This window comes from Colletes gigas, unplaced genomic scaffold (assembly GCF_013123115.1).
Source record: "Colletes gigas isolate AHSC1104 unplaced genomic scaffold, ASM1312311v1 Colletes_gigas_Sc00041, whole genome shotgun sequence".
NCBI classification, from domain to species: Eukaryota; Metazoa; Arthropoda; class Insecta; order Hymenoptera; family Colletidae; genus Colletes; species Colletes gigas.
In genome coordinates, this window is record NW_025106670.1 from 1,661,949 (window position 1) to 1,687,941 (window position 25,993).

General features: G+C 32.9%; 5 protein-coding genes across 13 annotated transcripts; 4 read left to right on the top strand and 1 right to left on the bottom strand.

The window, feature by feature from the left end:
- Nucleotides 1-696: 696 nt before the first annotated feature.
- On the top strand, nucleotides 697-5,376 carry LOC122402906 (sodium-independent sulfate anion transporter-like). The gene is made up of 11 exons (XM_043406070.1): nucleotides 697-1,479; nucleotides 1,827-2,022; nucleotides 2,364-2,584; nucleotides 2,648-2,828; nucleotides 3,044-3,208; nucleotides 3,412-3,573; nucleotides 4,037-4,177; nucleotides 4,349-4,494; nucleotides 4,597-4,770; nucleotides 4,961-5,117; nucleotides 5,189-5,376. Exons 1-11 carry the CDS (start codon nucleotides 1,252-1,254, stop codon nucleotides 5,374-5,376), a joined length of 1,959 nt encoding a protein of 652 aa, XP_043262005.1. The 5' UTR covers nucleotides 697-1,251.
- Nucleotides 5,377-5,939: 563 nt separating this feature from the next.
- Nucleotides 5,940-7,843, top strand: LOC122402910 (probable RNA-binding protein CG14230). Of its 2 annotated transcripts, XM_043406090.1 has the most exons (7): nucleotides 5,940-6,180; nucleotides 6,260-6,370; nucleotides 6,410-6,475; nucleotides 6,548-6,777; nucleotides 7,050-7,309; nucleotides 7,412-7,621; nucleotides 7,695-7,843. In XM_043406090.1, exons 1-7 carry the CDS (start codon nucleotides 6,040-6,042, stop codon nucleotides 7,841-7,843), a joined length of 1,167 nt encoding a protein of 388 aa, XP_043262025.1. In that variant the 5' UTR covers nucleotides 5,940-6,039. The 2 variants fall into 2 exon arrangements, with proteins under 2 accessions (XP_043262025.1, XP_043262024.1); XM_043406089.1 differs by having other exon boundaries at nucleotides 6,260-6,475.
- Nucleotides 7,844-8,047: 204 nt separating this feature from the next.
- On the bottom strand, nucleotides 8,048-16,274 carry LOC122402911 (farnesyl pyrophosphate synthase). Of its 3 annotated transcripts, none has more exons than XM_043406093.1 (7): nucleotides 16,214-16,274; nucleotides 10,664-10,832; nucleotides 10,038-10,178; nucleotides 9,298-9,501; nucleotides 8,899-9,063; nucleotides 8,563-8,775; nucleotides 8,048-8,484 (listed from the first exon to the last, which is right to left on the bottom strand). In XM_043406093.1, exons 2-7 carry the CDS (start codon nucleotides 10,748-10,750, stop codon nucleotides 8,284-8,286), a joined length of 1,011 nt encoding a protein of 336 aa, XP_043262028.1. In that variant the 5' UTR covers nucleotides 10,751-10,832; nucleotides 16,214-16,274; the 3' UTR covers nucleotides 8,048-8,283. The 3 variants fall into 3 exon arrangements, with proteins under 3 accessions (XP_043262028.1, XP_043262026.1, XP_043262029.1); XM_043406091.1 differs by lacking the exon at nucleotides 16,214-16,274 and adding an exon at nucleotides 13,317-13,657; XM_043406094.1 differs by lacking the exon at nucleotides 16,214-16,274 and adding an exon at nucleotides 11,710-11,734 and having other exon boundaries at nucleotides 10,664-10,788.
- LOC122402913 lies at nucleotides 14,407-15,267 on the top strand. Its single transcript, XM_043406101.1, has 3 exons — nucleotides 14,407-14,545; nucleotides 14,627-14,835; nucleotides 15,067-15,267. The coding sequence occupies exons 1-3, from the start codon at nucleotides 14,494-14,496 to the stop codon at nucleotides 15,265-15,267; spliced, it is 462 nt and encodes a 153-aa protein (XP_043262036.1). The 5' UTR covers nucleotides 14,407-14,493.
- On the top strand, nucleotides 15,698-24,826 carry LOC122402912 (antitrypsin-like). Of its 6 annotated transcripts, none has more exons than XM_043406095.1 (10): nucleotides 16,274-16,377; nucleotides 17,165-17,333; nucleotides 17,417-17,485; nucleotides 20,290-20,408; nucleotides 20,517-20,699; nucleotides 20,811-21,021; nucleotides 21,214-21,428; nucleotides 21,542-21,727; nucleotides 21,804-21,939; nucleotides 24,523-24,826. In XM_043406095.1, exons 3-10 carry the CDS (start codon nucleotides 17,476-17,478, stop codon nucleotides 24,675-24,677), a joined length of 1,215 nt encoding a protein of 404 aa, XP_043262030.1. In that variant the 5' UTR covers nucleotides 16,274-16,377; nucleotides 17,165-17,333; nucleotides 17,417-17,475; the 3' UTR covers nucleotides 24,678-24,826. The 6 variants fall into 6 exon arrangements, with proteins under 6 accessions (XP_043262031.1, XP_043262034.1, XP_043262030.1 ...); XM_043406097.1 differs by lacking the exon at nucleotides 24,523-24,826 and adding an exon at nucleotides 23,717-24,018 and having other exon boundaries at nucleotides 16,275-16,377; XM_043406098.1 differs by lacking the exon at nucleotides 24,523-24,826 and adding an exon at nucleotides 22,650-23,666 and having other exon boundaries at nucleotides 16,275-16,377.
- The last annotated feature ends 1,167 nt before the right edge of the window (nucleotides 24,827-25,993 follow it).

The window sequence follows — 25,993 nt, forward strand, 5'->3', positions numbered from 1 at the left end:
CAAAGTGTAATGTTTCACTTAATTCTTTTGCGTGGAAACACGAAAGTTACAGCCTCAGGAAGACAGGGTGTTGTAGAACTGAGAAATGCAAGAATACGCGATACCATGCGTTGACCAACGATTGTACTTACACCCATAGATCAACATTCTACCATGATCAAGTACAAATTGGACAATGTTCGAAGTTTTTGACGATGATTTACGAAAAATGCTGTTGTCGTCTACGTATATTCATTCCACGTGCGATCCTTGTTGATATTTAAATAAAGATGACGAAACAAGGCGAGGCCTTGGGTAATGATTAATCTCTCACGTATAATGTTGCTCTGTCTTTAACTAGAAATCTTATTAAATAGGTCGACGTGCATCAAGTATTTACTTATGTCATATAAATTATGTCTGGATACAGTGGAGATTAATGCGAGAAGCGTAAAGAATCAGGGAACAATAATTTAATGTCAACGTGTTACGACGCATTGCGCACTGCTACCTCACAATATTTCTTTGCACGGATTAAGATACTCTGTATTTATTTACTGTCTGTTCAAAACTTGTTGAGCAACACGAAATTCTTACGCTGTCCGGAGACTGTCGTATTCGAGGTCATATTTTTATTGCTCTCTTTCGTCTTATTATATTTATCATCTTCGTGGGAAACTGTCAATTTCCTCATTCACTTTTTACCACGGTCACGTTATTTATTTATACAATAAACAGTTAATATTAATAACAGATGAAAATGGTACGTTTCATTGTTAATTATGTATATTACGTAATATCGTACATTGATTTTAATTGTCGTTGATCAATGTTCCAGCTTCGTACAATCACGTTCAATCTGATCCGAAGTGCTTCAAATCCATCGCTACCTGGAAAAACAAACATATCTTGAAACGTTCGATGCAATTTCGTTTATTTAACACCATTAAACGTTTGCGGAGGTGCAGTTTGATAGCAACGAATTCCAGTGATTGAGCGTTCTCTGTTGCTGGCGCCAAACGTTTGCTCCGAGCTTTGGGAGGAGACACGATCAAGCGATAACGATTTCGAGCCCGTGAAAATATGTTGATAGGCGGATAGAACCGCATTTGTGTGTTGCAGTACATGGATATAGTACGGCAACGTGTTGATATCAGTGCGCGATATAGTTTCACGTGCTCGACGGTACTAATTGTTTCCGTAATTTTGGTTAACATCATCGAGGACGTATCGTGATTGTTTGTCTAAAACACTGTATTCAATTTCAAAGGTATGTCAGTGTCTACGAAGAATTCTGTTTCGTTGGAGGAACGCTCATCGTCGACGAAAGAACAAAATAAACGGAATTTCTCAATAGCGAAGTATGTAACTGTATTAAGTTGGTTGCCAAAGTATACCCAGTTGGATGCTATTTCGGATTTGGTTGCTGGAATTTCTCTAGGATTAACTTTAATTCCACAAAGTATCGCGTACGCTGCACTCGCAGGCTTAACGGCACAGGTATGTCATTCGGATCTTGAACATTCTTAAGTATTTCTTTCTTCGTTTATTATTTTCATTGCGTTACTCTAGTAGTTCTTGTGGAGGGGGTAGAGAGCCCTGAGAGCTGGCGAACTTGCGCATAGAAATATTAAATATATATTTTCGTTGTATGTATACCTCGTTATGCCTCTGCGTTGCCATTATGATAGCTATCAGAAGAGAAGCGTAAACGTTGACTTTAAAACGCTAAAGTTTTTTTTTTTTTTTCGCGTGTCATAAATTCACCCGAAAAACTCATTTAATTTTCTCTGAAATGTTACGTCGCATCAACTCTTAACGATTCCTCTTGTACGCGTTCGTTTCAGTATGGTCTCTATTCTTGCTTCATGGGCGCCTTTGTATATCTTATTTTTGGATCTATTAAAGAAGTTTCGATCGGACCCTCGTCCCTGATGTCGCTCTTAACTTTAGAATATACTAGGAACATGCCAGTGGACTTTATCGTGCTATTTACATTTCTGGTTGGATGTGTAGAGTTACTGATGGGTGTACTACGTTTAGGCTTGTATCGACAAACATTAAAAAAAGAATAGAAATTCTCTTTAAACGATTACATTAATCTTTAGTTTGTATCAGATTTCTTCCTAAACAATGTTGTTTTGGAAATAATAATTTACAATTTCTCTTAAAGGAGATATGTTGCCATATTTGAGTGAAATATACGACTTGTGATAAATTATAAAATAAAAAAAACAGCATTGTTTATGGGACGAATCGTTGCAAGTATTTTATTAGAGTATAACTTGACCCCCGACTAGTTCGGATGATCGAGCTTCTACCGTAGTTGTTCATTTTTGTCTCGAGATGCAATGTAAATGAAAAGGTTGAACTCGTTTATGCAGGATTCTTAGTGGACTTTATATCCATACCCGTTACATCGGGTTTTACTTCAGCTACTTCGATTATTATAATCGTGGCTCAACTGCAAGGACTATTAGGATTGAAATTTCGAGCGTCCAACGTCGCTGGCGATCTAATAAAAATAGTTAAGAACGTTCAAGACGTTCGTATACCGGACCTGACTCTTGGCCTTTGCAGCATCGCTTTCCTTCTCACGTTCAGAGTAAGTTTGTCCAGTTATCGTACTAGCAACGAAAATAGATGGGAAATGTGTTAATATTCGCAGAAACTAAAAGATACGGATTGTTGTTTTGCGAAAAACAAAAGGAACAAAAATGAGAAAATGGTCGTTTTAAAGAAGATCTTGTGGTTTTGTTCTATTGGTCGCAATGCTTTGGTTATTCTGATAACCTCCACGATAGCTTTCTACCTAAAGAAATCAGGATCGACTCCATTTATTCTTTCAGGTATATTTTTACGAGCCCTTATTTTATCATCGAAGCATTACGATAGTAGGTTTAACTTGTCCAAGTTTCACACGATGATCAATCTGCCGTGGTTTTTCAATATTTTAAGCAACTTTTTTTACTTTGCGCGAAAACCATATCTATCTCTATCTCTATATTATTACAATACATCGTATTTTGACTATACATTAATATTCGTCTATTTCACTTTAAAGGAAGAATAGAATCGGGACTTCCGAAGCTGTCTTTGCCGCCATTTTCGTCTCAGGCGGGAAATGAAACTTACACTTTCGTAGATATGTGTTATCATTATGGGGCTGGGATAATCGTATTGCCTCTCGTGTCGGTGTTAGCGAACATAGCTATCGCCAAAGCATTTGGTAAAAAGTATAGCTATTACAGAGGCCTTTGTTCATATTACGCTATAACAAATGAATAAATCTATCGAAAAGTTACATTTAGAAGGTTTAACATTTTCCCTTGTCGTTGGGTTCATGTGTTTGTTATTGTGCTTTGAATACAAGTCTGAAATTTCCGAATTCTTCTGGTGTATCAAGAAACGAACAACTGTCTCTGTTTTTAGCGAGCGGTAAAACCCTAAATGCTACGCAGGAGATGCTAACACTCGGCTTGTGCAATATACTTGGAAGCTTCTTTTCAGCTATGCCAAGTACCGGAGCGTTCACTAGAAGTGCCGTAGTTTCCGCCAGCGGTGTTCGAACACCTATGGCTGGCATATATGTTGGTAATATTTCCATTTCAACCTTACAAATATTTACCGTGGATTAATACATTAAATACACATTAATACTCGGGGGAAAACATTAATGGGAGATTCTAGAGGCGAAAATAAGACGAAAATCAAGAATAACAATTTGTCGATCGAGGCGGCTTCGTTAAAAGGTTATTAACGTTTAAAGTTCTGACTGTAGAACGGCAATTTAGTAACAGCTGCGTGCGCGTGATAGATAGCAACTTTAAACGTTAATAACTTGTTAACGAAGCTTCTTAATGAATTTTTTTGAAACATTTTCAATAAATGTGAGGTTTTCTGCTCGTCTTTTGTTTGAAACAGGTGTACACGTTCTGTATTTTCGTACCATCTAAATTGAAAATTAAACAAAATTAGTTCGGTGTATTTAAAAGCAAATATAATATGATATTTTGTCTATAATAAAGTTCTCGACTAAGGAGATTGAACGTTCCAGGTATTATGTCGTTATTGGCGTTAAGTTTTTTGACGCCGTACTTTTATTACATTCCACGCGCTACGCTTGCAGCTGTATTGATAAGCGCAGTTGTCTTCATGGTTGATTTGAAGATAGTAAAACTACTCTGGAATGGATGCAGTAGGTGTCGTCATACTTAATACAATTAATACAATACATACACAATTTTCGCTCGACGGTTAAAGGTGTTAAAATGCTTGTAAGCCTTTACAGTGGTCCACGGTCCACGGACCCCGGACCCCGGACCCCGGACCCCGGACGGAAAAAATTCTCTTTCATTGTTTATTACAGAAAAGGATTCGGTTGCAGCGATAGTTACATTCTTAGTTAGTATTGTTTGCAGCGTGGAAATAGGACTTTTGACCGGTGCCCTATTTAATGTAATTTTTCTCCTTCGAGCGACTGCAAGGCCAAACATCGAAGTAATTCGATGCAAGGTAAAAAGATAATTTTTTCATACAACTCACGAGTACATAAACAAAAGAAATAATTGTTCCCTTTAAGTACACGACGAAAACATATTTTGTTCACATTTTTAGACACAACTTGGGAACAAATATATAATGCTAAAACCAGACGATGGGCTTCTTTACCCTGCTGCGAACTATTTCTGCAATACAGTCATCGAAATTGTTGAAAAATACGATGGAAATAACGCACTGTTCGTTATCAATTGCGAAAAGATACGAAATATTGATTACACAGCAATAAGGGTATAAACATAGTAATTTCACTATTTACGAAATATTTCATTTGGACAATCGAGGCAAAAAAAAATTATTGTTGCGTTGTGTGACACTTGTATAGATTATTGATGTAATTCACGGGTTTGAAAGTTTAATCTAGCCCAGACCTAACCAGACAATAATCTGTTTCCTGCCTTTATGCACCATTCCGTTACAGGGGATCGAGGTGTTGTCAAAAAATATGAACGCAGAAAGGAAGAAACTGTGCTTTCTCCATGTTAATTCCGAAATATTTCAAAGTATTCAAACTCTTGGTAATGATAAATACTTTTACTTCATCGACGCAGAAGATAAAATATCATGCACGTTTCATGGTACACGTTACATTCGTATCGGCACTTTCGATTCCTTTTATTCTACCTATTCTAAAATATACGTTTTCCAGGCGGTATTTTGACAAATGATGAAGAGGAAGCGAAAGACGGGCTCTTGGAAAACGTGGTGGAAAATGAAACGATTGCGGCTATGCATGATAAGAAATGTTCAGAGACACATAAAAAAATTGTAACAAATACCGACAACAATACCGAAGAAATTGCATTGATGTCACCGTTATCGTCGAAAGCAAAATAAAAATATCTTGCAAGAACAACACATGTGTAAATAATACTTGAATAATAGTTATCTCTCTTTACATTCAAAAGAGGCAAACATTCAACAACGGGTTGAACGTGATGGGTTTCTAGCGTTTGTACCATGCGGCGGGCGAATGTAGCCTGTGTAAATTGTTTGAGATGAAACCGCGAAAAGAGGACGCGGACGTACATACTTACTTACTTACCTTCTGCTTCCGACTCCTCTATTCCAAAACTGGCAGTGGAAAGCTCGAAATCGTATGAGGATTGATGCGAGGTCGAATCATCCAACTGTCTCGAGAGCGGCAACGAAAGACTAAAACTCGTCTTCTTTCTCGATTCCCCAAAGTTACGCAAAGTTACACCAAGTTACAGGCAGGCAGGCAGGCAGGCAGCCCGTGCAATCGGTGCAATCGGTGCAATCGGTGCAATCGGTGCAATCGGTGCAATCGGTGCAATCGGTGCAATAGCATGCGTCTGCTTTCCCCACCCGGTGGCCACCGCTTCGTTACGAACTATAGCAAATTCATCGTTACTATTGTCGTTCTCGATACACTTGATTCTGCGCGATCTGGCCGCCGAGCCACACACACCGATGGGATGGGATGGGAGTACTCTATGATAAAAAATATAACCTAAAACTTTGATTAAGAAAACCAAAATGATGAATACTGTAAAATATAAAGAAGTTAAAACAAATGGTATTAATGACTCGGAAAAAAAGCGGCTAGAATCATTGAAGCAAAAGAAAGAAGCATTTAGGACTAAAGAATTGATGGTGCAAAATGCATTAAAGAATTTGGTAGATATTCTATTTTTAATATCGTGAAACTTTCTTTGCTTTTACTCAACGTGACATATTTCTATATTTATTTGTACAGGATAATAAGTCAAATCATAATAAAATAATATTTGATGAAGATATCGATAAAGTGGATCAACCTAAAATTAAAAAAAAATTACGAAACCAGAAGCATAGTTTGTTCAACGACGATGATGATGATGATGATGATGATGATGATGATGATGATGATGATGATGATAGAGACAATGATGAATCGTTTTGGGATGATAGTAAATTTGACATTACAGAAAAGGTTGTAAGATAAATTTATTCTTTTTCAAATTTCCAACTATAATAGTCTGTATTAATTGCTTATTAATTGTAGCCTCGTAAAGAAATTATTACTTTAGGAAACGACGAAAGGTTTAAAATTGACAAACATTTCATGGAAGATGATCATGTATTAGATAAAAATAATATAACAGAAAATAATGATGAGTCTGATTTACAAAAGGAAAAAGAATGGCAAATGGATATTTTAGAAAATATTTTAGGAGTACCGATTCAGACTGCTTCGAAAAGCAAAGAAATGAACAAGGATTTAAAGTTTCCCAAGTATATATTCAAATAATATACAACAGATATATGTAGAGGGTGTTACCGAACGGGTGGTACTATCGGACAGAGGGTGATTCTATGTACGAAAATAAGTCGAAAAAAAAGGAATAACATTTTTCCGTTTCAAGTTTCGTTTGCGAGAAAATCGAATTTGTAAATGTGTTCACCCGCGTGTGAAAATCACCGACTACCCGATGGTATCACTCGTCCAGTAACACACTGTAGTAATACTATTGCGTCTAACTTTTATGCTAAAAAAACCTTTTCAGAAAACAAATGATAAGATACGATCCTACAAAAAGCGATCATAAAGAATATGAAATTATTGCAGAAAAGTCGGAAGTTGATACTAAAAATGTTAAAAAGAAAAAAAGAGCCAAGAACAATGAAAATACTGTTGAAAATTCACAGACAGAAGTATCAAAAGATGTATACTTTTCAGTATCAGGATCATTAACAAAAAGTTTGAAAGAACGAGGCCAGTTTAGTTTACTAAAAACGTGTCCGAAAGAAGAAACCAACGAAAACGGTGAAATTTTATTTTATAATAACTATTTAAATTTATAATACCTAAAATACCTAAAAAACATTTATAATAACTGCTATTGTTATATGTTTTCTATACTTTTAGAAGAACCGGAATATAACATGTCCACCATAGACTCCAGAAAAGAAAAAAAATTTCAATTTAGTTTTGATAGAAAAAATCCATTCAAGTATGACTCTTCTGACGATGAGAAGGAGAATAAAGAAGCGGAAAAAAAGATTGAATGTACAGCCGATCAAATGCTTAAAGAGACAAATAATTTTTTCTTTGACATCAATGATACACGGTTTAATGGTATATTCATTATACCATTAATAAATTGCGATAAGAGGTAATATAACAAATATTAATGTTTTCAAAATTTCAGAGGCAATAAAATTTTTCTCCGAAGGAGTTGAATCGGGTGAAAATTTTAGCAATCTCCGACAGAAATTAAAACAAATTATGCGTTCAAAAATTCAAAGAAATATAAAGAGAAATCAACCAGGTGGACGTAAAAGAAAAATTAAACGTTAGGGAATTAAATTAAAAGATTTATTTAATTGTTTTTTTAATCCTTCAAACATATAAATATGAATATAAAATTTATACAAATATTTCTGGAAAGAAAAAATAAAATTTTATGAATATATATATATATGTATATGTAATATGTGTATACTGTATAAAATATCATCCTACTTTCTTAATATGAAATTAAGATTTATTAATACATTGTTTGCTTAAATCATTATTGACGTTACGTATGTTAGAACGAATTTTGTCGATTTAACGGTATATATTCATAGAGTTATTAGAAAAGAAATGCATTTACTATTGGTTCGTTTTATCCTTGATGAATAAATTCCTAACATATGTGAAATATATAACTTTATAGAATAAAGGAAGCACGTCATAAGTATGTTTTGTCAAAGTTAGAAATGAATCAGTCTATTTAAATTATGTAGTTAATCGTATTAAGCTACTCTGCGGTATATTTTTTCTAATAATTTTAGGAAGAGTTCATGGGGAAGTCCACGCGATATCTGTTGTATGTGCGTGTGCAATAAATTGTACGTTTCTTCTTCATAAATAGAATAGGTATTTGGTAAACCTATCTCGTCAAAAAGTTGTTTAACACGATTCACTTTTTCTATATCCGAGACGCCATAACATTCCTGCGTGTTAGCAAAAATTATTAATATTTAAACTGACTCGATAAAGAAATTAAAATCTTATCGATAACACACATTTACCTCTAAAATGTTCCTTTGTTTTTGTGTAGCGCGTTGCAAGGCTACAACGACAAGCCACGTACATTTTCCTGTTTCTATATCTGTACCATATTTACCAGTAGTTTCTGGGTCACCGTAACAATCTAAATAATCATCTTGAACTTGAAAAAAGTGACCCATTTCGTATAAAATGGTTTTTGCTTGTCTATACATCTCTGGATCTTTTATACCAGCCTATTAATTACGTCAATCATATTACGTAACAAGAATTGAAAAAGTTTAAACGTTTTTTTTAAAAAGCATGTACATGCAAATTTATAAATTACGTATTAAAGTTATATAATAAATTGCACATACATGATACATGGCAGATGTAACTGGTAGTATAAACGTATAGTAAGATGTTTTGTATTTAACAATCGAATTGTATCTGTCCATTGTAAAGAGATCTAAATTTGGTTTTTTCCCAAAGTTTGTTGATAATATATCCAGACACTGGCCATATGCCGTTTTTAATGTAGTCTGTAATCAAGAGTCTATTATACGAGATAAATTTCACCAGAAATACATGTATATGGAAAACATAGTGTCCTTCCATTAAAAAATCTATAGAGAAAAAATTGTAATTGAAATTTTGGCTAAATGATTCGAACGAAGATAGTTAAAAATTTCTATTAATATACGGAATAGAAGATATTAAAATATAGAAATAACTGTCATTAAAACATTTCAATGGTAGAGAAATTTGCTGCTCACCTCTTGGTATAGTTCTAGAAGATTTACATAATAATCTTTCGATTTAAAATGTAATCTCAAAAGTTGATATAAACAAGCTGACAACAACATGCCATCATTAACAGCTGTCAATCCAATCTCACCATGTAAGTACCAGCATGGTTGATTGCGACGAGTTTTTGATTGATCTTGAATATCATCATTTACTAGGAAGAATGCTTGTAACTGTAATAGAATATTTCTCGAGTATTTTATATGGAAACGAAAATGAAAAATACCAATTTGTTGATGGAGGCTTCGTTAAAAAGTTATTAACGTTTCGAGCGGAGAATTTTCACGGGGGGGGGGGAAAAAAAGTTTCAAATCGTTCTGGAAAAAATATTTTTGGCTGCGGGGGTCAGTTACAATCATTTTTGGTGAATAGACATACCCCCGAAATCCTACTCATTTTCGAGAAAAAAATTCGCGTAGGTGGAGAAATTTAATTAATAATTTTTTTAATAACTTCCTAACGAAGTTTCGATCAACAAATTGGTATTCTTGATTTTCGTCCTATTTTGGCCTCTAGAATCGCTCGTTAAAATTTTTCTCCGCGGGTACCATATATTTTTTTGTTAATAACATGATAGCGTTTATCGAGACAAATTCACCACCTCTCTCTTGTTCATTTTCTAGCCAACCTTCTTCTTCCAACCTTATCATATTAATTAAATTGAAATTATTCTTGAAAACAATGTAAAATATAATGAAAAATTACATACCAACTCTGTGCACCAGCCTAATATTCGTGCTAAACGTAAATTTTCGTCCGTCAACTGATGTTGAGAAGCCAATAGTTTGTATGCATGTACAACCGCTAATGCTCTATTTTTTTTCCCTGTAGGAACATTATATTGCAATACCTAAAAATGGGAAAGCACCATACACTTGATTAACATTTATTATTAAATAATTTTATTTTTCTAGCAAGAAACAATCTTTTTTCTCACGCGTTACACTATTAGAATAAACAATTAGAAAAACATAAGAAAGGATTAATCACAGAGCATCCGAAGTTGAACGAACATTGAAATTTTTATGCAGAGAATTTGCATATTTGTTCCATAAGTTTTAAACATTCTACATATGTTTTTGTTTAGGTAATAAATCGTATAAACATTGCATGTGGCAAGTGAAAAAGAATATCGTGCTCTTTCACCAATCCCATTAATTAAAATTAGTTTTCTTTTTTTTCAAACGACTATGCAATCGAGCAAAGTGCATTCAGCGTCGAGTTTTGCATGTATAATGAAGAAAAATATTATCGACACAGTAGTTGTTCAGTTTGCTCGTTACGTGGGTATAAATAAACTTTTACGTGATAATTTTCAATTTATAGAAAGAATACCTTCGCTGTCCATTTTGTAACGTCCGGTATGTCTAAATTACGACCAGCGTCTGTGAGATCCCGAACAATGTCTGGCCACACAGCCATCAATTCCCGACTTTCATCTTTGTTCGTCACGAATGTGGAATGAGGAATGTAATACAATGTTCTCGCGGCAGCTTTCGTTAATCTGAAGAATGAAAGTTTTAATAATGCTCGTTAATCAGAAAATAGAACGGTCGTTGAATTCATTTTCGGAAATTACAGTATTCTCAGGATAAACGTGGAACAGTCACGTTTATCCTGACTACATTCTCTTGACAAATCTCTTGACTACATTTTATTTCTTCGAAAAAAGCAGCCTGTGTGTGACTACCTTGTGTGATTTATCCTGTATATTTACGCAATAACAACAATGAAGAATTTGACAGCAAGGTCGTAGTTGAAGCGTACCTATTATCGAACTCTATGTATTATGTATTACGTAGCTTGCTTCTTATTGCTTCATAAAAGAAAAATATGCATGTACTCGATAGATAATGCTCGACGTAACAAATTCAAAAAACGCCTAGGTAGATTTATTTCGCTCTTGGTCCAAAGCAGCGATGGGCAAACATTTTTAAGAGAGGGCAGAAAAAAAGAAAAGAAAATTTTGGTTGACCAAAATAAAGATCAATATAAATCATTATAATTATTATAGAATGAAGCAAACATTTTTGCCCTGGCATAAGGTTAACTAGCAAAGTTCGCCTAACAGTGCGATCCAAGCAACATTACGTTCAAAATGAATTAGCGTGCGATCGATTCTGTGGGGTGTTATAATCAATGGTTATTATAATAATTCGTGTATTTTTAAACTATATATAGTTATAGATATCGTAAAGATTGTACAAATAAAGCGTACAATACTTTTGTACTCTGTCAGTTTTTTTGTGTTGCATCGCGTATACATAGAAAGCACATGTCAACGTACATAGTCAGTCATGGAACGGTTACTATAGTCAGTCAATTGTCACGTAAATGATAAAATGCTTTTACATGACGTGGTTTTGTTTATCTGCCAACACGTTTAGTTATACTTCGTAACATGTCCACGTTCGAAGAAGATACTTTGTCAAAAGAATCTCTGGCAAACGATTCTGTATCAGAAATAGCGAAGAATGACCCTCGCGCACTGGAAAAGGTACGATACGCATATTTACACGCATTACTTGCTGCGATCAAAAAAATAACGTTATCAGTGAAAATTACCTTCGAAGTAATTTCAGATAATAAACACGATTCTCATAAACGGACTAAATGTAAATATTGCTAATCTATTCTTACATTGTATCCCAGTATACAATATTATTCCCTTATTTCCCTTTTTCTATTTATCTCGGAACTTTTTAATAAAACTTGGGTGTTCGGCCAACCCTGAGAACAATTTTCAGCGTGGTTATTTTTGCCTTATCTTGTTCTGTATCTAACATATACATATGTATATACAATAAATATGAAACAAATTTACAAGACCATAAAATATAAAACCATAGAGCGATAAAGAAGAATCGGGCTCAACAATAAGTGCATCCATTACAGTGATTTTAAAAGCGATAACGCATCGAGGAACACAAACGATAATACATTGCAAACCTGACGAGACCAAACAAAATTTCATCGATATGATTGTTCAAACAAAAATATAAAAAACAATATTGTCCCACTGTCCGTGCATTATCTAGAATACGTTTAATTTCAACAAATTTAAGGATTTGTGACAGGTTAGTGGATTTACGTATTTAATTTAGCTTCAAACGAATAGATAAAAATTTATAGAAAATATTTGTTTACCGAAACTCCAAGCATAACGAACCTACACCGATATCTAAATGATTTTTGAAAATCTTTACGTTTCATTTTACTAAATAATTGAATGAGAGTCGATGAATAAAGTAAATCTAAGAGTTTTGTTTAATCGATGATATAAATATCAAAATTCCGAACAAGTACACATAAATTAAAGTAATATGTTGTGGAAGTATGAAGATGTTCGTAACCTATAATTTCTACGATAAGAAAGTTAGAAAATATTTTCGATCAGATACGTGCACCGATACTACACCTACGTATGTAAATCTTTACTTCTTTCTTTATATTTGTACTGTTATCGGCGTACATCGATAATTCTAATTGCAAATAATTACAATACGACAACCTTTATTACCTTCATTATCATTATGACTTTTAGCATAACAGAAATAAATATGTTAATATTTACCATTCTCATGACTTTTCTACTTGAAAATATATTTATTCGATTAGTTTCAATAAATATACTATGTAGGCATATGCATACAATATAACATTAATAACATTTTTCGACATTAACTTATAATTTATAAGAAGCATGTATTTAATATATGTACAAGTATTTATTTATTTATAGTACAGAAGTGTAAAATTTTAATAAACATTTCGTAAATTTGTATATGCCTCGTTGCCATAAAGAGAACAATCAACTATCGTTACTATACATATTATTAGGTGTGTTTCTATTAGACGCTGATAATTTCGGATACTCGTGTAATGTATTCAAAACTAAGTAGTAACATATTTCCGTTTTTATATTTCTCAATTTATGTATACATTTATGGCTCTTAATTAACATGAAATTTTTCAGATTCTTACTTACCTAATAGATTCCGAGATGGATGTATTTGTCTTAGAATGTAAAAAGCATGTGCTGGATGCTTGATTAAATTGTCGCGAATTATTATCTTTAATATGTATAGAATCAATGAAATTACGTGAAAAATTTCGTTTAAACAGAGACTGAACATGTTTTTGTAAATTGAAAGACATTTTTGCGTATTTAAAGTACTATAAAAATGTTGATGAAAAAAATGCAGACGTAAATCGAAAACAAAGATTATTATCTCAAACAGAACTACCAACAATTTATTCAGACGTGAAAAAGAAAACGTCAAAATGTAAGGCGGTTACCGCATAACCTAACACGCGCTACATAATCAATATATATACTAATGTACTGTCAGTCGAAACGAGACGCATGCTTTTATACCGCTACTGAATACGTGATAATATATCGAATGTAACAAAATATGCATATATACTTATTTATTCAAATCTTAACATTTATTCTATACGTCAATTCAGCATTCTTAGGCATTTTCAATCGTTTCTCATATACCTTCATACATACGTATACTCCATAGTCCATATTACACCGGTTGCAAAACATTTCTCGATACTATACAAATGCTAAGCAACCTTCGACTTTTGATTGGACAAAATCAAGTTAGACGCGCAAGCTGATTTACCTGAACAAAATTACCAATGATCGATTTTTTATTTTAATAACGGTTACTTGAATTATTTACAAATTTTTTAATCCTACAAAAATAATAAAAAACCGTGTGACATTGAAATTTTCATATTTTTAATATTGCAGAGAATTTCGCCACACAACGGCATCTCTCGGCGAGCACGCCTAAACATATCTAGGATTTTCGTACGAGGTTCATTCACCCGCCTTCTTCTGCGCGTGATCTCATGGAACGAGCTAGATGTTTATGCCATATGCCATATGCCATATGCCATATGCCATATGCCATCCTATATGTACATATATACGAATGTATATCCGAACAATTATGAACATATTTATAAATAACGATTGAACATCTAGTACATAATATACATGTTTAAGTTAACCTAAATTTATTTGTAATGTCAGTTACTCGTATTTACAATAGAACCATCTAAATTATTCAAAAAATTCCCGAAATTATAGATAAGATCGTTTTAATAGTTGTAAAATATCATATTGAAAAATTAAAACGTAAATTATGACCGATGATGGTCCATGCAGGTCTACATTGGGTAAACTTTTTGGTTGTGGTAAACAATAGTTATTATTTTATAACCAAGTAGAAACGAATTGCATTCCGAAATTTCTCAGGTTATTTATTATTTGTTTAGTAAATTCTGGGATTAATTGGAATATCAATCAAATTAAATCAGCATGTCCTCCGAAAAAGAAGAAAACCGAAGAGAAAATTGAAGAGAGTAAAAAATCATTGGACAAAGGTTTAGACGACGCTGATACTGCGGATAAAAAAAAAATACCATACACATCTCCTAGTGAAATTTGTCCAACCGTTAAATCTTGTTGCGTCATTAAAATGCAGGTAGAACAGTAGATAGCTTCAAGGTCACTACTGAGGGATTATCGTTATCGTATCTTTGCCCATTTGGTTCTCATTCTCTTCTTGGTTCTCGACAACCTGCAGGATAGCAGAAGCACAAACAGAGCTAGCTCTCTTTAATCTTATGTTGACTTCTCGAAATTTTTATTCCAGCATATTTATTATTTTTAAATTCGTCAATAACAAAATGCTTCTATCGAAAAATATTTATAGGATCCGTGTGCACCCTGTTGTTGCGAGATGAAATCGAAACCACCACCTTGCCCACCTACGAGTGGATTTCAAGAACCACGTCGTCAACCAACGTGTGGTTGTGATCTTTGTCAAAAAAATCCTGACAATGAGAAATGTTGCGACAGAAATACAGCTTTTCGCGATATAACCATCGATCCTAGATACTTTGAGAAAGCATAAATATATTTCGAATAAACTGTATCAAAGCGATATAACTATAGTTATAAAAATGCAAAATTATCTAACTAAATAAATAATGAATTACGCGTTGTTATTTTCTCTCGCTGCAACGAGTGTAGTAAAACTGAAAATGAATTTAACATTTTAAAAGTTTCGAATGTGTTTGAATTTTTCTTAATAAATAATTAGAGATCAAATAAACTTAAATTATAATCTATATTTTTAAATAGAAAAACATATCTCTTTAAATAAACAAAAAAATTTATGAACATAACATTTTGTTCCTTTTTGTTACAGATATACATATGTAATGGTTTTCTTCCTGCATCTGTGCCTGTGTATGTACGAGGAGTGGATCGGTGGTGCCATCTAGGAAGCTTATACAAGTGTCGGAACAGAGAAAGGGGGAAACCCCGGGATTGAAGTAGCAGTAGCGTATGAGAAATTGAGAACGCATGGCAGAGAGTGAAAGAGAACTACAGTCTACAGTTACAATTTTGAGAACGAGCCCTGACGTGTATAATCTTATCGTCCCGTAGCCTGTCAATACGTATGGTCAGCACATTCGCTATCAGTTTCCAACTTGCCGCGTTCGTTATACATATGTATACATACGATTGAAGTGTGGGGCCGTTAAACAGTTAGTTTTCAGAAGGTAAGATTTATACTTTTTAACATATTTTTGTAATATTATCTATGTATATTATATGTATATGTATAATAACATAAGATATAATGATTCTTTATTTTTTTAATGAATATGCAAGCTGCGAAAAATATCGATTATTAAATATTATTGTTACCAAACATATCAGAAATATAAATTATACGATGCAAGAATGGAGTGATTATATGCGAAAGAGTATGTCGAAAATATGGAATAAAATTTGTTCACTCGAAGCTTCGTGTTTGAAAAATCGATTTTGTATATTCTCAAAGTACTTACGTGTGCACTGAAATTATGACACGAATGAACAGGCTTGGTACAGATCACACGATAAGCAAGATATTTTAGAGTTTTACGTCATCAGTTTTGAGAATTGAAAATAGTTTCCGGGTGTAAGCCGAGCCGTGCAGGAAATTGTTGCGTTATTTCGCCAACCATTATAGGTATTTATGGATTTGTCATGTTTCGTTTCTTACCAATCGTAAAACTTACTTATGTCTCGCTATTCACTGGTTATTAATTAAAGCTGTTTTAATTGTTCGGCGGAACAATCGAAAAAATGGGAGAAAAAAGTTCTATCGATGTTGTTAGGTTGTTTAATTATTTCTAAAAATAAAACTAAATTTTAGTAAAATCAGAAGGAAGAAAAAGCCAAAGAGCATGGTCTCATTGTGTAACATCTGAATGAATCCTGAGGAACGAAAAAAAAAAGCGTGTCTGTATCCTCGCTCCATCTAGCGATGTGGTTGCTCAACAGTTAAAAGTTTGCACAAAGGAGAATTGGGCGCATTTAACGTGTATTCCTAAGAAATCAGTTCGCCGTGAAATACATATGTAGAATTTAATCCTTTACGAATAGTATTTGCATACAATGGACAGATTACTGTTACCATTGTGAGCATAGAACGGAAAACTCTCAACAAAATCCGACAGCAGAAATCTGTTAAATAGGTTAAATGATAAACAACAGAAGTAATTGATAAAATAATCGATACCATATTTACGGCAAAAAATTTATGCCCGAAATGTTTTGACGCATGTTCTTCCGTGGTATTTGTTGTTTCCCCAAGTCGCTACGAAACTATAATCATATGTATATTTTAACCGATCTATTCCACCAACGATTCTGGAACTTTTAATTAATAATGTAGTGTTTTTGCAATTAAGAAAAAACTTTTATAATGTATCAGATTAAATTTTCTTTTTACATTTTTTATTTCTTCCGTGAAGAATAGGAAAAAGTAAGATAATTATTGGATAACATCGATATCGCTAACATCGTTCTGTTTCTATCGAATGATTCGTAACTTTCGTTAACCAAAGATCAACAAATATGACCATGCAGTGAATAGAATACGCGCTTCGTGATGATTGGTTCGTTCATTCGTTACAATCTTTGGTAGGTTCGTTCTTTCTACTATTGAAACTTTCCTGGTGCTGTTTCTCGTGCTTTTATATTGAATCGGTATTTTCTTCTTACAGTCTACGTTTAACTTTCAAAGAAGATTAACGTGTAGAAAGGACAGAACCAGACAGTACACATGTGTACACGTGAGTAATTCGTGTGTTGTATATGGCTATGTATATGCTATAATGACAGGTTAATGATAAACCGGACCGGATCGTAGCTTCTGTTTAAAATTAAATAGTACGCCATTTACTTTTGACAACTGAACGGATTGTGAAACTTATTGAATTTTCTTTGGCTAGAAATTCTTTGTAACAATTGTTAATTTACATTGAAATTTCAACTTTCTCATAATTAGTACATATGTATTGAACATTTTGATCGTAAATTTTTCTTTTCCGATATATTTTAAAGCAATCGTAACTTTTGGCACTAAAGTAAACCGAAAGCTTGGGTTAACAAACAGAAATAGTTGAAAAATACAACTGTATTGAGAAAGAAAAAAATTCTATAATGTATTGTATGCATTAGAAATGAATACCCTTTCTTGGTATTTCCATTTGATCGCGTCATAAGACGCAACAAAAATAACAAGAGGTAAATTATATCTTTGTTTATTATAAACATATTTGGTTTAAAGTAAAATAAATCGATTAGAATTTACAATTTGCTTTTATTTATACATTAATATTCTGTCTCGGTATTCGTTAATGATTTCACGTATTCGTCCTTCGGTATTTTAACCTTTCGCCAACAATGAACCCGAGGACCTTGAAGTTTGAAACTATGTATGGGGTGTTGCATACTAATTGTAAGTAGGGATGTGTTGGTACTCGGCATTACGGACTTGAGCCAGGCTCAAGAAAGTCGAACGGACATCCGTAACATGAAAGAATTCTAGTATTTCGAGCAAGTCCGATTATAGTCGATAAAAAGGTACCTGTGCATATTGAGGTCGTGAAAAAAGTAAAACGCAAAGACGCGTGTTATTCACTAATTATCTTCATTGATAAATGGAGAAACGAAAAATATCTTATGTTCGGCTGTTTACGTACATATATGATTGATCGTTGTTTGTAAAATAATTAATAACGTAGTTAATATTTGCCGATATAATACGATAAGTATGTACATAACGATCCAAGAACTTGTGTAAGTCGAGTGGTCTGCCAAGTGATACCATTACTGTTTAATGGATTTGTATCATGTTCACTTGTACTTTTTTGTCAAATTTTCTTTTCTTATACGTTTGAAGAGAAATTTTTCTGTACAAGATTATATGGTAATTCTATTTGGCGATACAGCTTGTATCGCTGACCCGTTCACCTTGTAATGTGCCAGTCCTTAAGGCCCTGCCGCACAAGGGCCGGAGAACGCGACGACTACAAAGGTCGCGAAAAAACCACGTACTTCGAGTACATACATCGAGTTAAATGGTATCAAATGGTGTACAAACTTGTTAATTGCCGAGATTTGCCTAGCACGTGGTCGTGGTATACATAAATAAACACTATACTTTATTAATACTGAACAGTAAACTTATAATTCTAAATGTACATGTAAATACGTGTAACTCTAGTTGTACGCGCACAAGAACATAGTCTAACGTAATTTCCTTTGTCCATTTAATGTTGATCGCCCTTAGTTTCCGAGATTTTTCCCACCCCAAAAAAAATTTGAATTCCGGTATGATTTTGTTATTACTTAATTTAATCGTACTTCATGTTATTATACGTAATACGGTTGTCGTTTCAATCATTGATAAAACTGAATGTCGTGAAAATTTACCGAATCAATAATTTTATCGTGTACACGTATGTATGTTGTATTACGTAAGACCGTAAAACAGTTGAGATGTAGCCAATGATCGATTTGCTGTAGTGTAAATATGAAAGCTTGTACACATTACAGTGAATCGGTTAATTCATATATTCGAGAGTTGAACATGTGGACGGAAATACAGAAAGGCGTGAGTGCTGCTTTCATATGTATGTAGATTCGCTAAAATAATCAAAATGGCAAAAAGAAAAAAACAGAGAAACGTCCCGTGTTCTATCGAAGATTTAAAATTCTCGTTCCTAGAAACTTAACAATTTCAAGATATTTCTGCAAACTCTCGTTTGCAAAACACCAACAAAATGTTTATCTACTATGGATTCTATGTGATATGTAAAACGATACTCTTAAAAGGATACAGAGACTGCCGATTATGATTTACATACGTCATGTAGAACCGGCCACATACAATACCAAACGAAACTATTTGGGCAAATGTAAATATGTAGATAGTTTTAAACCAAATCCTTTGTCATTCACATCTTTGTTTATTATAACAAAATTTACAATATAAGCATTTGTAGTAAATATTTACGTTAGTGGCTTTGCTCTAAATCTGTTTATTTTTTTTCGAATTTTTCATAAAAACCTACATCTGATTTTTATAAAGAAATATAGATTAGGGGAAAGTGAAAAAGTAATGCGTTTTTGCATTTTGTTTGACAAAAAAGGACTTAAAATTGAAAGAAACTGCAGTGTATGCGTAGAGTGATCCTGACGATTTTCAAGTATGTTATAGATGACGAGATTGTGAACATCATTTGTCTGAACAATAATTTTCGCTCGGCATCAGTTTTCCAGATATTTGTAAACATTGTTGGTACTAAACATTCACTCCGCTTGTAAGTAAGTAAGTAAGTACTTATGTACTTATGTACGTGTGCCGTAGGCGCGTCCCACTGCAAACGATCGCCGCTTGCCGTGTTTTTTCGAAACACATCGGGGCTAAAATATGGCCTTTTTTGAAAAAAGTTAAAAAGCTAAAAAATAAACAAAATTAGGAAAGGGCCACTAAAGTAAACATTTACCTTAATAATTATTATAACTTTTTGTCGAAAGAAAATTAATTATTTTCACGTAGAATTTATACGCGAATTTGTTTCAATTAAAGGAAATCATCTTTTGGTAGTGTGCTATATTTCAATAGCAATGGCAACAAAAGCGGCTTGCAACGAAGCGCTATCTGCTGTTTCACAAGGCACAAATCAATTTTCATTGTCATTATTTCAGGTAAGAGAACGTAATAGCAATATGGAAAGATCTCAAGTCAAATAATTATTCATTCATTAATCGAAATTATTAAAAGTGTACAAGTTATAAAATAGAATTATTTTTCAGGCTGCGTTAGAAGAGAATCCAGGCAATTTTATAATGTCTCCTCTTAGTGCAGCTATTGTTCTTGCTATGGCTGCATATGGTGCTCGTGGAGAAACAGAAAACCAGTTTAAAAGAGTTCTCGATCTGCCATCTCCAGATAGTCTTGGTACATCTGGTTATCAAGCACTTATCGATACTCTCGATGTAACTATGAATTTCTTTTTTTGCTTTAAATTTATGTTTTATTTTATTTATGTATGCGCAACTAAATTTAATTTTATATTATATCATATCAGTGTATATGTTTTATTATAGAATGTCAAGGAAAATAAACTTAATCTTGCAAATAAAGTCTTTGTAGCAAACAAATTTTCTATAGAACCAAATTATCAACAATTAACAGAAAATTACTTTCGTTCTATTACTCGAGCAGTAAACTTTTCTAAATCTCAAGAAGCTGCAAACATAGTTAACACATGGGTTCAGGAAAATACAAATGATCGCATCAAGAACATTGTTACCTCTGGTTAGTAAATTTACATATTAATTTTTTTAGATTTATAAGTATTTATACTATGTTTTCTATGTATACAATATTATTATACTACAGAGAAAAGAAAATGACTAAATGTAATGAATTCTAGTTTGCAATTAATAAACATTTTACAGGAATAAATGAAAAAACTTGAAATTTATTGAGTATGCTTTTTTTAAACAGATGATCTTAATGATATGACAGCATTAGTACTTGTTAATGCAGTATACTTCAAGGGGCAGTGGAAAAATAAATTTAATTCCGAGCATACTAAGGATATGCCATTCCACGTTAATGAGAATACAGTGAAAAATGTTCCTACCATGTACAGACAAGGTTCCTATAAGTATGGGGAACTCCCACATTTGAACGCGAAATTTATTGAAATACCATACCAGGTAATTTTTTCAGCGAATCGATAACGTTTAAAACCAACTTTCCTTATTACATATGTATATGGCAGAAAGAAAAAAATTGTTAAGATAGAAAGATAAAGAAACGAATTTTATAGGGAAATGAATTGAGTATGGTCATAATTCTTCCAAATGAAATTAATGGTTTATCGGAGGTTGAAAAGAAGTTACAAAATATAAATATTGCCGATGTCTTGAACGAAGGATTTAAAGGCGATGTGCAATTACGTTTGCCAAAATTTAAAATCGAAAGCAAAATAGAGCTGAACAATGTTCTACAAAAGGTATGTTGTATTATAATAATGTAACTATATAAAAATAAGTACTTTTTGATATGCTCTTAATTTGTATTGTATTTAGTTGGGTTTAACCGATATGTTCACTGCGCGTGCTAATTTTTCCGGCATTGCTAATGATAATTTGGTTGTGAGCAAAGTTATACAAAAGGCTTTTATCGAAGTGAACGAAGAAGGTAGTGAAGCTGCTGCTGCCACTGGTGAGTCAATAACCGTTTCTTTTTGCAGAATTCGGGTGAAAGTTAAGCATAGTGTTGTTTTAAAATATGACAAAACTGTCAAGTTTTCAATCATTGTTCAAGCTTTTTAATTCTATGTTAATTAATTATTCCTGTGCATCATTCGCTTTCAAAATTACAATGATAATAATTTAACGAACACATTCATTATTAGTTGAACTAATATTTTGCTTAATTTATGATGTTCTTTTACTTTTAAAGTGTGCAGAGAAGAAAACTGAACAATTATTTATTATTTCATTATTATTATTTAATTTTTTCTGGACATGTATGAGTGTGTAAATGCTTCGAAATGCTCGCTTATGTCTGATTTGCTGCTGCTAATATCCCATATCATTTGTCTTTACATGTATTATATTATACATATTGTATACAGGGCGTGTCGGCCACTTATAGGAAAAATTTTAATGGGAAATTCTAGAGGTAAAAATATGACGAAAATCAAGAATACCAATTTGTTGACCGAGGCTTCGTTAGGAAGTTATTAACTATTTTTCCTTTTCTCGGTTTCATATGGTTAAATTTCTTGTATTAACTGTTATCGCGTTTACTTTGTACCATGATTAGTATCTTCGGTAGAAATACATGTACATAATAGGTATAATTGTTTTCCGACGAATTTCGTGTTTGTGGCTGAACCGTTGTAATTCACTGTTAATTGCTTGTGGCAGGTGTTGGTGTAAGGCCTCTTTCCAGCGCTTGGTCACCGCCGAAGCCCATCGAGTTCCGCATCAATCGACCATTCCTTTTGTTCGTTAAGCATGACCATGTATCTTTGTTTTTAGCAACTGTGATATCTTGATGTCTTTTTTTCTCATGTTACATATATAAAAAGAACCGCAATCAAACTCAATCCTAAATAATATTCTACGATTAAATTGAAAGAGATTTCCTACATTAAACAATATCTCCCTTTTCTCTTTCTACGTCTACAATTCTAGAAATTAAATTCGAGACAACAATACACATCTCGTACACATTATCTTGCCAATCTTTGCTAATTATAATATAAGTTGCTCGATCGATTCAACCGATTTGAATAAATATATTTTTTCATGTTATAAATGTTGTTATGCTTCTATTGCATTTCATTCGGCACGTTAAGAAGATGTGCATGATCATTGATAAGAAAATAGATTAATGGAACGGAAGAAAATGAAAGATAAAAATTAATTAGGTCTGACAATGGTCTCTCCGGATTCTCGAAATTATCGAGAGTCGCGGAATACATATTAACAAGACGACTAAAATGATATGGGATATGTGATATTTGATATAGTATAATACATTTTATAATGCTTTCCTTGTTGTGTTTTTTTTATAAATAATGAAGAAATTTACAATTCGTATTTAAGAATTATGTGCAAATGTAAAACATAGTATGTAGATAGAAAAGTAAATAATATGTCCAGTCTTTGGTATGTATATCGAGATTTACGAGATTTCCAAAAGTTATCAAACATTTCTCCCGAATTCCAAGCAGTAAAAAGAAAAAAAATTCATAGAAATCCGAAATCCGAAATCCGAAATCTTGTAAAACAAAATGTTCCCGTAAAACGCAGTTATAACTTTCAAATATGGCGGCACGTAACAGAGCCAGTAATTGTATTTACGTGTAGTATGTATAACCTGTCTGCCAGCTCAGAATCGATACCGATACTATCGTTGATATTCAATTAATTTGATACTGAAGTATTTAATAGCAGATATCGACATGTATACATATATTTATTTTTAGGTATGTTCGTCGTGTACTGCTGTGCCCCAGTTCCAACAGAGCCACCCTTAGTTTTCAAAATTGACAAACCTTTTTACTTTGCAATTAAACATGACACAATTTCGCTTTTTGCTGGAGTGATGAGATTTTAAGAACAATTAAATTACATATGGTAATTTGTTAATAATTTATATGAATAAATTACACAATTAAATTATATTAACAAATTATCAATTATGTTTACTTAAAGGAAACTGTTTAAAACAGTAACATTTTTCTTTCATTTTATATTTCTTATAGCCAACTCTTATTATATATAATTATAATTTCTTAATATTTACAAGTTATCAATATACTTGTATGCATTTTACAAAAATGCGTTAACTATTCATCGAATTTACTTAAAACACTTATACATATATTCGTTACCGAATACTACAGTTAACAGTCGTCAATCTGAAGTATTCTGAAGGAAAAGATCGTAGATATTTGACAAAATGGCGAATATATAAAAAAATATAATCAAACGATGTATACATAACATTTTAAAAAGAATAAACGCATTAATCGAAGCAAAGGGGAAAAAGGGTAATACATTATTATTTCATAAACATTCGATTAAAGTTTACACATCCCTTCTAACTCCATTAAAAGCATTAAAAAAGTTGAAAATTTTCGATTGCACGGGACTGTTGAACAATATTAAGGGTCCGAAAAGTCTGAAAATTGATTAGTTTGGATGGAAGTTAGAATTTGTTCCGAATTCCCGTACATGCGATACACTCACTGTGCATGGTGATTTATACATATACTGTAATTTGTTCCAGGTACTATTATGATGAAATTGTGTTTGACCTTTCCTGTGGATTTCGCTGTTACACATCCATTTTTCTATAGTATCGTAAAAACGACAAAGCACGAAGGAAAAATAGTTAATTTCGTCTCATTGTTTACTGGTCATATCAACGAGCCTAAAGTATAAAAACTGTATGCATTGTGTCTGAACAATAAATTATACATATATGGAATCATTCATCGCGATTTAGAAATATAATCAACATTTTCTCGAACATAACTAGAATCGAGACGAAGGAAAAATAAAGTTGGGTTATCCCGCACTGCTGATTTCGGTAAGTAAAATTAATGACATTCCGAGTATAAAAGGTTAAGGTCATAGTCCAGTAATGAATGATTAGTGACGGCCAAAGAGTAACTAGGTAATTAGGCGACACGTTCCCTCATTCTCTCTGCAATACCTTAGCGAGATGGGAATACATATTATTAAAAAAAGGAAAAGTGGTGGAAATTTTCCACCGGCAGTATACATATATGTTACATTACATACGTTCATAAGTTAATCCAATCTTCATATTGTATTAATTATTAGCGTCAACAATTTTGTGACAGGAATGCATATATTTTAACGAAATATCGATATTCGCTGGAGTCGTTAATGAACCTTACTCTTAAATATAGCATCTTTATGTATAATCTGAAGTACTTCAAAATTGATACCTTACGACTAAATATTTAACAAAATGGAACATATAGAAATGAAAAATAAACACGCTTAAGTGATTTTAATTGTAAATTTATTCATATTTTTTATAACAAGTTTACATTGGTGTTATCGTGACGAATTTATTAACACTGCTTTGTCCTGGATTTCTAATGCATTGTGGTCCATTATAACGAAGAATTAAATATTTTTGCTATTTCATGATTTTATTACAGCTATACGGCGACATTTGTGTATGGCATCGTTAGAAAACATTTCACAACGATGCATGTAACATTTCTGAAAATGTCAATAAACTAATAGTTCATAAATTGATTCATTTTGCGTTTTACAGTTGTTCGATTATCAGTTCTGTTAGCTTCACGGTAACACACAAGAACCTGTTTCATCCGAGATAGGCATTATTCATTAGAAACCTCGTGTCTCTTTTTCTTCATATAACGTGCAACGCTTTCCCAAATAAGCTGTGGTTTTGAACTGCATTCAAATTGTTCCTGAACTTGTTTATCCGACCAAACTGATATAAGTAATGCGGTGCCCTCCGATGTCCACTTATATTTAACATTGTCTCCAGAATCACTCATTTTTCAACAAGTATCTTTTATGTCTAATTATATGATTACAAGTTAATAGGACTAACCGTCGCAATTCAAATTTTATTGTGTAACAGGTGGTGAGCTGCGTTGCCAGAAAGGAAAAGTGTTTTCTTTCGCACATGCGCGTCGAAAACGGCGTCAGTGAAGTGCTTTGATTAAATGAAAATAGGTATCGTACGGACC

Bases quoted from the DNA above. Each gene is read 5' to 3' on its own strand.
- LOC122402906 (XM_043406070.1), top strand. From the start codon at position 1,252: ATGTCAGTGTCTACGAAGAATTCTGTTTCGTTGGAGGAACGCTCATCG. The intron at 2,585-2,647 runs GTAAGTTTGTCC...TAATATTCGCAG, and splicing joins CTTTCCTTCTCACGTTCAGA to AAACTAAAAGATACGGATTG. The intron at 4,178-4,348 runs GTAGGTGTCGTC...TGTTTATTACAG, and splicing joins ACTACTCTGGAATGGATGCA to AAAAGGATTCGGTTGCAGCG.
- LOC122402910 (XM_043406089.1), top strand. From the start codon at position 6,040: ATGATGAATACTGTAAAATATAAAGAAGTTAAAACAAATGGTATTAAT. The intron at 6,476-6,547 runs GTTGTAAGATAA...TATTAATTGTAG, and splicing joins AATTTGACATTACAGAAAAG to CCTCGTAAAGAAATTATTAC. The intron at 7,310-7,411 runs GTGAAATTTTAT...CTATACTTTTAG, and splicing joins AGAAGAAACCAACGAAAACG to AAGAACCGGAATATAACATG.
- LOC122402911 (XM_043406091.1), bottom strand. From the start codon at position 13,486: ATGTCTTTCAATTTACAAAAACATGTTCAGTCTCTGTTTAAACGAAAT. The intron at 10,179-10,663 runs GTATTCTTTCTA...TCCCATTTTTAG, and splicing joins TTACAAAATGGACAGCGAAG to GTATTGCAATATAATGTTCC. The intron at 8,485-8,562 runs GTAAATGTGTGT...GCTAACACGCAG, and splicing joins AACAAAGGAACATTTTAGAG to GAATGTTATGGCGTCTCGGA.
- LOC122402913 (XM_043406101.1), top strand. From the start codon at position 14,494: ATGACCGATGATGGTCCATGCAGGTCTACATTGGGTAAACTTTTTGGT. The intron at 14,546-14,626 runs GTAAACAATAGT...TTATTTGTTTAG, and splicing joins GGGTAAACTTTTTGGTTGTG to TAAATTCTGGGATTAATTGG. The intron at 14,836-15,066 runs GTAGAACAGTAG...AAATATTTATAG, and splicing joins GTTGCGTCATTAAAATGCAG to GATCCGTGTGCACCCTGTTG.
- LOC122402912 (XM_043406096.1), top strand. The intron at 20,409-20,516 runs GTAAGAGAACGT...ATTATTTTTCAG, and splicing joins TTTCATTGTCATTATTTCAG to GCTGCGTTAGAAGAGAATCC. The intron at 21,429-21,541 runs GTAATTTTTTCA...CGAATTTTATAG, and splicing joins TTATTGAAATACCATACCAG to GGAAATGAATTGAGTATGGT.